Here is a 9778-nt window from a genome sequence, read left to right on the forward strand (position 1 = left end):
ACGTAGGAAAATACTTTTTTCCCCCTCAGTACTCTAGCGCGTAGTACAATGCGTGCATCGTGCAATCAACCTCATCTATCAAAGTGCCAGTGTGTCTTGCAACCCCTTTTGTTTTTCGCATTTATTTGACATAACTCGGGACGCAGTGCCGCAACCCCTTCAAGAGTGCATCCTCTGTATACTGTGATCATGAAGCCGGATACATGGGTAATTCACGTTCTCCTGGTTCGGTGTCGGGTGCGGGAGTAATATATCCCGAACAAGTATACGTGGTTTGACCGCCGTACGCCTCCCTCTCCTTTTAGTACTCAGAAATGGACTATAAAGTAGTCAACTGTGGGGGTTGGCCTGTATACTTTCCATAAATGTGGAATAACTTAAATGCTACGCTCATCAGGACAAGAGTACTATACGTGTACCTATGAAGGGGCAGTGGTGACATGTACGAAAAACAAAAACAAAAAAAAAAAGAAAGAAAGGAAGAACAACGACAGTTTACAACGACAAAACACGTAACGTGTCATGGACGGATGTGACATAATTATAAGTGATGTTCCATAGCAGCTGCTCTGTGTGTAAGTTGCTCCGCCACCATCTGAGATACCTATGCATTTGTCCATATTATATGGCACAGTCATCGGATGTGCAACCTGCCCATGCCGATGAGCAGCCGGCCGATTCATCCCTGCGCGTGGACGGTGTTTGTTTTTCTTTATGAGGGTACGTTAGTCGGCCTGTTCGTCCCACACCTGAACAGGGTAGGGTCCTCCGACCACCACGGGAGAGCATCCCATGGCATCATTCGTCTATTGTTGTTGTTGTTCAACAGATGATGCTTATGAAGCATGAACGGTTGCTTGAAAAAAAAAAAAAAAAGTAAAGGAAAAGAAACTGCAAGCATTTAGAGTGTGTCATGTGCTTACCGTTTCTGTGGTTCTCAGATACCAGCGAATGTAATAAAATATATTTGTTACCACGAGCATAGTAGGCGTGACGCCTTGTGCACGCTACAACCCCCCCCCCCCCTCTTTTTTTGTTTTCTGCTATGGTACAGATATTTGTAATTTTCTGAATCATCAACATAACCAGCGTAACAGATGGTGACATGCTCATGTCTACTGTTTTCCGCGCGACGTTGGCATCGTCCGTCAACGCGTTAAAAAAAAAAAAAAAAACATCCGAAGTAGAAATACAAATGTGCGCGACTAATCAAGAAGTGTCCCAGAAATGCTTTGGAAATACATATTTCCAAAACACACTGCGCATTCTAGGGTACAGAGCAATACGGCTATATGGTCACAAGGGTCACAACCCCTTCTTCCCCAAATGTAAGCACGGCGCTCCCATAATAAACACTGGCATGCGGGACGGAAAAATTGTATTTTCGCCCAGTTAGACCACTAAAGATACGCTTTTCTTTCTCTGTTTCTTCAAAGCCAGGACTCACCTTCCGAGGTTGCAAAACTTCGTGAAGACTGCTCGTGCTGGACGATCGCGAAGACAGTTGCTCGGCACCTCCACTGCCGAAGCTGAGACTGCTGTTGAGACTGAGTGCATCATTGGCCTGTGATTTGATGCAGCGAAACGGAGACAACGACGCCGTTGACGTATGCACGTGCTTCAGCATCGCTTTAAAATCAATTCGTCACCGGGCCTGTGGCCCCACACGCCACACCAGCAATATCCTTACGTTGGCAGACGATCCTCTGAACTGACAGTTCTCCTCGTGCCAGAGTCCAGCTGCTGCAGACTCCGCCTATGCCGCCCATGACGTCACATGCTCCTTGCTCATTTTGTGTGGGTAAAAAGCGACGTCAGAGCTTTCAACTCCTCCTCTCAACGCCGTTGTTCGGTCGTTCGGCCTTCGTGGCTTTTCCACGCGATCGCATTCCCTGTAGAAGCGCCCTCCCGTAGACAACTTTGTCAACTCGTACGGCGGCAGAACAGCAACATAATTCAATTTGAATCTAGGGGAAAACGAGACAGCAGCAATACTATCCTACTGTAGAAGTAATATTGCCAGCATCACCACCTCAGAGAGCCCGTGTGAATGGGTTCCCACTCTGCCCTTCTACCAATAAATATATACCCCCCCCCCCTTGGAAACTCGTCACCCCCCTCGAAGCAGATTTCTGGGGAGATCACTGTGAGGACGTTCTCAGTCTGGCAAACGATTGGCTTCAATTCACCGTTGATACTTCAAACATAATGGCAGACTACGCGATCTGCTACACCGGACTCTAACGCGCCCCGAAATGGAAGATCCCGCACGAACCTCTGGAAATTTGTCCCTGACCACAACTCCCGTGCACCAAAACATTTCGTTTCGAGCGAGTGCGCAGCACTTGAACTGATCAAACGGGTGTTGAAATAAGAGACAGAGGCAATTAGCAGCACATGAGGCTTCCTCTTCATATATCAGTGTATTCGAGGACTGACCTACTTATCTTTTGGCCACTGTCTTTGTGTCCTATGAGCCGGTAAATTGTCCTCATAATTGAAACAAGGAAAACAACGGATAAGAGGAAGCTCTGATAGTTGTCGACATTTCCCCCTCAGAGACGACTAAGTTGTTGTGCATAATCGTCTGCGGAAGGAACATGGTGGAACATACTTATATTTATGAAGTAATACCGTACGCAAATTATCGTGGTAGAATATTGTCTTTTCTTCGCTCTAATACTTGTTGCCTAGACTTCACACAAAACTATTTAATCGAGATGCACCAAAACGTTGCAGGAATGTGAAAGCAAAACTGCCTTGATAAAACGAAAATCTTTCTGGAGTACAACTAGCGTTTGTTCCAGGCCGATAACAATAAGAATGATCAAGTGACAGATTGCAGTGCGTTGGCGGAATCTATATGGGTGCTACATGCAGTGAGTCCCAGGACTGGGACGAAGTATTGTCCTGGCGGAGGACGTGCACCTATGATGCTAATCGCCATCCTGATGAACATAGACTGCTTAATATAGTTTTAAAAAGTCCTCCATCGAACGTTGTTTTCCTATATGTATATGTCCCTGCCACCCCAACATGGCAGCTAGCGCTCAGACATGCACAGATACTAATGTAATTAAGATATGGTACAAACACTTCGAAATTAAAGTAATTAGAGTAGAGGAGCGAAATACTGGAAAAAGTATTTAAGATACTTGCAGCGTCAGTGATCAAACTGTTTCCTTTTCCTTTTTTGCATTCTCGGTTTGTAGTAGGGGTTGATTTTCGTAATGTCCCTCTGTCAGCCCTCCTCTGTCTCTTTGAAAAATAACCTTGTTGGGCAAACGGAGCTTACACTGGACCGATAGGCTTTCATCGTTTCATGTTGTTGTCCGTTGTATTCAAAAAGAAAATGGCAATGGAAAAAAGGGCACTTCCTTCCTAGATACTACACTCTTAAAAAAAAGGGTGTACTTTAACTCCTTTCCTTGCCACATATATAACACCCTTTTGGACAGTACAATTACTCTCAAAAAGGGTGTCTCCTCACTCCCTCAAGGGAGTAGCATAACACCTTCTCCCTGCCGGAGAGTAATATTACTCTCCAGCAGGGAGAAAGGTGTTATGCTACTCTCTTGAGGGAGTGAGGAGACTACCTTTTTGAGAGTTATTGAACCTCTGTATGCAATAAGGGGATAAGTCGATTTATCCCCTTTTTATTATTTTTGTTGTAATGACATATACATACCACTATGTACCTGCCAACGAAAATTTCGGACCGTATTGCTATTTATTGACCCACTACAGGACGGTAAAAAACGGGAAATGCATGCGTGTCAATGGGACCGGCCGTCAGATCAGGCCCCTTTTCTCGGTTTGTGATTTTTTTACTTATCCCCTTATTGCATACAGAGGTTCAATTGTACTCTCCAAAAGGGTGTTATATATGTGGCCAAAAAATGAGTTAAAGTACACCCTTTTTTTAAGAGTGTAGGCCTATATGCGAATATTCGAATACCCAAGGGAATGATTTTGTATTCGATTCGATTTGCGAATCGAATACTGAATTCTACATTCGAATGTCGAATCGAATCGATGTTTCTTCCAAACCGAATACATTCGAAGGTTGCGCACGTAGAGCACAAAGCGGCACAGGGCATAAAGTAAAATGAGCGCTACTTCATATTCTGGTCCGTATGAATATATCCGTACATGTGCTGCATGTGTATACAGTCCGGTTATACAACTATACGCTTCGTATTCGGTTCCTGTTTCATAACTATTCGCTTCGTACACTTGCTTTGGTTTGGTGTCTAATCGCTTTGTAATCGCTCCCGCATTCACCATTCGGTGGTCCGATGGCAATATGTGGAAGAACTAAGTGTGAGTGACACTGACACAGCCATGATTCACGTTTCGCTCCCAAAAAGGAAATGGGAAACAAGGCTAGCACTGGTCATTTGCCAACGGGGACAGTCTAGGTTACATAATATGAGTCATCATTATTCCCTGTGTCCTCCGGTGAAAGTCCCCGAATTCGCCTGGGATAAACTAGAGTGAGTGACTCTGCGATAAGCCCCCTGAAATTCCTGGGAAGGAAAGGACAAACTTGAGCTCAGAAAACAGTACCAGAAAAGGGATTCCATGAGAAGGATCAAGCGTAATGAAAAGGTTGCGGAAAGAAGTTGTGCAATATAATTTTGAAAACAAACAGAGAAACAAAAAGTAATTATGGTATTAATTAAAGTGTTGAAAACAGAATACAAATACGTACCTTTGGGTGGAACTACTGAGTAAGCTACTAAAGTACCAACAAAAGTATTTAAAGGGACGTTCGCATCCGGAAACCCATCTATGAAACCGATACCACTATGTTCGGCATCGGATGACAATCTACTTGGCTACTTTTTTCGTCCGAGAAGTGCTTAGACATGAAATAAACGAATTTTGAAGATCAATGCTGCTTCCACAGCTGCAGAGGCTCCGGCGGCGTGACGTCGCTCCCTAAGCGAAGGAGTGAGAGGGCGGCGCCCAGAGGAGGAAGCCGCTGTGAGACGCCCACAGACGAAAGTCCATGTTTCAATTAGCCTAATGCAAGCTTAATTAGTTCAAACAGCGCTACCGTTTAGAAGAAAAACGCAATGGAAACAGTCGTTTTCGGCGGCAACCAATGAGCTCTGCAGCACATACTGGAGTGGAACTGCACAAAAGGGACGCGGGGGGGGGGGGGGGGGTTTCTTTGTCGGAGCGCGTAGTGGGGGAGTGGAGAGAGGGAAATTCCATGTATAAACTGACGTTTAGGGGGCGATCGCTCCCCCTCCCCCTGGATCCGCCCCTGATCCCGAGTGGTTCTTTCCTCTGATTTGCTGAAAACGTGGGGCGTACGCCATTTTTGTGTCATTGTATGCTGTTCATAATTGCCGCAAAAATGGCGTACGCCCCCGTTTTCATCAAATCAAGGGAGAGAACGTTGTCATCCGTGATGATGGTGGGCTAGGAGCATGCTATGCGGTGAAGCTCTGTTTTTAGAGTGTGTGCTCATGGGTTTGCAACGGGTCCGGTCGTACACTCTTAAAAATGAACTTCACCACATAGCACGCTCCTAGTGGATGAAACGTTATAGTACTAATCTGTGTGCACAACGGATCATCATCCAAGACATTTCAAAATACTCAGTTAAGCATGGTATCAGTAGATTTAGTTCCACGCGTTTCCGTGTGTACAAGGGATTCAGATTGTAAGTACATTTGTCGATTCGAAGTGTCAATGGCAATGTCAGATGTCAAGCTGCAGTAAGTGTCCCAGGGACAGCGGCTATTTCATATTACTGTCCATATGGGCTAAAAAAAATACAAAAAAGCTATGACGAATATTTAGTAGATGGACTCCCCCCCCCCCCCCCTCCACACACACACACCCAATTCCCATTGTCGGAGTTACCTCCGGAATTACCGGTTAACTCAGGAACCTCCGGTTACCAGAATTACCTTGATGGTCACTCTTCGGTGAGTGGATATGTGAGTTTGTCATTTGAGGAGCAATGACGTGTTGTGAAGGGTCGCTCATTTCACTGTTCTCGTATACTAATCCTCGTGCCACGACCTTTGCATGCCAATGTTCACCTTCACCTCACCTATACTTTTGCAAGAATGTCGTACGTCTCTAAAGCTGGTAACAAATAATAATTCGAAATGTAGACCAGCCAAGCCTGTGTGACAGCTACTATATCTCGCAAACACAAGCGTCAAAATAAGTCACGCTTTTGTGTCTTTAGCGCATGATGCCGGAGGAGCACCGGTCCTGGTAGGCCGCAAGGTCACCAAGGCCCTTCCGCTTTACCTGGGACAATTGCCGCAAGAGTTAAATGTACATGCCAACGTCAACCATTGTCCCCAGGACCGTACTGGGACAATGGTGTTCCTGTGTCTCACGTAATTCCGCTCGGGGTGCTCAGACCAAATTTAATCGCTCAACTCAGGTTTTAATTACTTCTTTTGTGTGGTCACGTATATGGGACAATCCATCCTGGCGATCATCCATTTCGCAGTAGGAACTTATGTGAGCGTTCTAGTTTGCGGAAGCAACGTGCTTGTCTGACAAAGGGCACACTGGTGATGGAGCTGCGACAACCTCGAGCGGATGAGAAATATGTTTTCTTCATTTCTGATCTGTGTCCACAGGATTTTACATCCACGTATCCTTATCTGCAGTGTGAGCGGGAGCATGAAGCCAATAAACGCACCGTGATAGGTTTCAAAGAATTCTAATAAGTAATACCACGGCGATACAACTACTAATAACCTATACGTTGGTTTCGGCGCATATCACTGGGCGCGGCCATAACGCGCCCCCACACTGCTCACTCTTAAAAATGAACTTCACCTCATAGCACGCTCCTAGCCAACCATTATCTCGAATGATATCGTTATCTGCCCTGATTTGTTGAAAACGGGGGGCGTACGCCATTTCTGTGACACTTATGCTGTTCATAATTGTCACAGAAAAGGCGTACGCCCCGTGTTTTCAACAAATCAGGGCAAATAACGATATCATTCGAGATAATGGTTGGCTAGGAGCGTGCTATGCGGTGAAGTTCATTTTTAAGAGTGCTGTAATGGCGACACGGTGACGTCAGGTAAGATGGCTGCTCTCTAGGAAACTGCCGTATTGGTTTCGGCGCATATCACTGGGCGCGGCCATGACGCCCCCCCCCCCCCCCCCACACACACACTGCTGTAATGGCGACCGGGTGACGTCAGGTAAGATGGCTGCTCTCTGGGAAACTACCGTATTGGTTTCGGCGCATATCACTGGGCGCAGCCATGACGCCCCCCCCCCCCCACCCCCACCCCACTGCTGTAATGGCGACCGGGTGACGTCAGGCTAGATGGCTGCTCCCTAGGAAACTGCCGTATTGGTTTCGGCGCATATCACTGGGCGCAGCCATGACGCCCCCACACTTCTGTAATGGCGACCGGGTGACGTCAGGCAAGATGACTGTTCTCTAGGAAACTGCCGTATAGTGTCGCCACACTAGGTTGGCACACCTGACGTGTAAATCTGCATCGCAAACACTGCAGCACAGAAACGCGGGAGTAAAGGTCAGAACACAAGCACACAACTTCTGCAGACTCACAACTGGTGATTTTAATCGTAAACAACTTATTTATACGGAAACGCCCACCAGGACAGCCACGCAGCAATGATGACTCGTGATGACATTGAAAACATGAAAACTTGGTTTTGCGTAACCGTAGGGCGAGGGGAGGACACATTTTAGAAGACAGGGGGAAGACATGTGTCACACATGTAATTCTACTTTTAGATCATCTTTCTCACAATCCGTCGAAGCAAGGGAAGGGGCACTAATACATTTGCCAGCATGTGCGTCAATATAGAAGGCCTCAATAATCTCTCGAACAGTTTTTTCAGAGCTAATAGCTAGCTTAATCGATGTATTATCAAATTGAGGCTCACATTTGCAATCTCTGCAGTGCACCCCCAGGTGACCTGATGGAGTGTGGCGTAAAGTAGATGCATGTTGTATATCGCGAACATTTAGGCATCTCTCAGACTGACATTGCCACATGCTACATTGGTCAGTCTGGGAGATGCATAAATATTCGCTTTATGGAACATGCATCTACTTTACGCCACACTCCATCAGGTCATTTAGGGGTGCATTAGCTCTGAAAAACTGTTCGAGAGATCATTGACATTGGCTTACTCTAAAAACAGAACTTCACCGCATAGCACACTGCGCGCCAACCATTGCCGCGAATGATAGGGTTATATCGCTTCTGATTTGAAGAGAGAGAGGGGCGTACGCCTCTTTGTGCAATTCGGATATATTATAATTGACACTAAAAGGCGTACGCCCCTTCTCTCTTCGAATCACACTCTTAAAAATGAACTTCACCACATAGCACGCAGCCAGCCAAACATAATCCAGAATGACATAGTTGTCTCCCCTGATTTGTTGAAAACGGGAGAAGTACGTCTTTCTGTGACACTTATACAGAAATGTTAATTATCACAAAAAGGCGTACGCCCCGCGCTTTCCACAAATAAAGAGAGATAGAGGTATGGTACTCTGTACAATGGTTGGCCTTCAGCGTGCTATGTGGTAGTAGAGTATACTCTTAAAACAAAGCTTCACCACATAGCTCGCTGAAGGCCAACCATTGTACAGAGTGATACCTCAGTCACTCTTGATTTGTGGAAAGTGCGGGACGTACGCCTTTTTATGACAATTAACATTTCTGCATCAGTGTCACAAAAAGGCGTACGCCTCCCATTTTCAACAAATCAGGGGAGATAACGATGTCACTTTGGCTGATGGTTGGCTAGGGTCGTGCTATGTGGCGAAGTTCATTTTTAAGAGTGATAGTACACTCTTAGAAATGGACTTCACCGCGTAGCACGCTCCTAGCCAACTATAATCTCGAAAGATATCGTTATCTGCCCTGATTTGTTGGAAACGGGAGGCGTACGCCTTTTTGTGACACTTATGCTGTTCATAATTGTCACAAAAAACAAATCAGGGCAGATAACGATATCTTTTGAGATTATGGTTGGCTAGGAGCGTGCTATGCGGTGAAGTTCATTTCTAAGCGTGTAGAGAATAGAGTACCGTAGGAAAACGGGGTGAGGTTTGCCTGTGCTATGTGGTGAAGCTTTGTTTTAGGAGTGCAGAAGCGATAACCCTATCATTCGTGGCAATGGGCAACGCACAACGCACACAACGTGCTATGCGGTGAAGTTCTGTTTTTAGAGTGCTTGACAAATTTCGGAGTTGAATTCAGAAAATTCAAGTTCTCGACACTGATAATTGATCAAAGTGCTTCCATTTCATTTCAAAAGTTCGCGGAAGGTAAACACCGTACTGACCCCATAGTTTTCAGGCAAGTAGATTTTTAAGTATATTTTTGCAACACGTTAGGTAATATCTCTGTATATCCCTGCATATCGGGCTTCTAGTCGTATAACCTCTACTCTCCCTGACATATTTCTTTCGAGCCCTTCCATGGTCCTTTAAAGGGCGCCTGTGAGGATTTTGTGTTATCGTTATTACGAGTAGGACGATCGTTATAAGATTTACCATGCTGTTTAATAATTTAGTACTATACCAGCAGGGGAATAGAAGCAAAGTCTATCACAATATAGAAATGTGACCCCTTACAATAGAAGCAAAGCTCCCCAAAATTGAAGAAATTGTTCTGAAACATTTTGTGAGGTCTGCATTTCATGTAACAAGAGTCTGAATTATAAATAATATCATTTAACGAAGTTCACTTTTTTTCTTCAAAGTTAACCCCATTCCACTACCTAGCCTCGC

General features: G+C 45.4%; 1 protein-coding gene across 1 annotated transcript in view; it reads right to left on the reverse strand.

Moving 5' to 3' along the window:
- Positions 1–1745, reverse strand: part of LOC135377587 (uncharacterized) — a 50442-nt gene extending 48697 nt beyond the window's left edge. Inside the window, exon 1 of the mRNA XM_064610113.1 lies at positions 1448–1745. Within this exon, the coding sequence (XP_064466183.1) occupies positions 1448–1627 (180 nt within the window). The 5' untranslated portion in view covers positions 1628–1745. The remainder of the gene's footprint in view (positions 1–1447) is intronic.
- Positions 1746–9778: the final 8033 nt, after the last annotated feature.

This window comes from Ornithodoros turicata, chromosome 1 (assembly GCF_037126465.1).
Source record: "Ornithodoros turicata isolate Travis chromosome 1, ASM3712646v1, whole genome shotgun sequence".
Lineage (NCBI taxonomy): Eukaryota > Metazoa > Arthropoda > Arachnida > Ixodida > Argasidae > Ornithodoros > Ornithodoros turicata.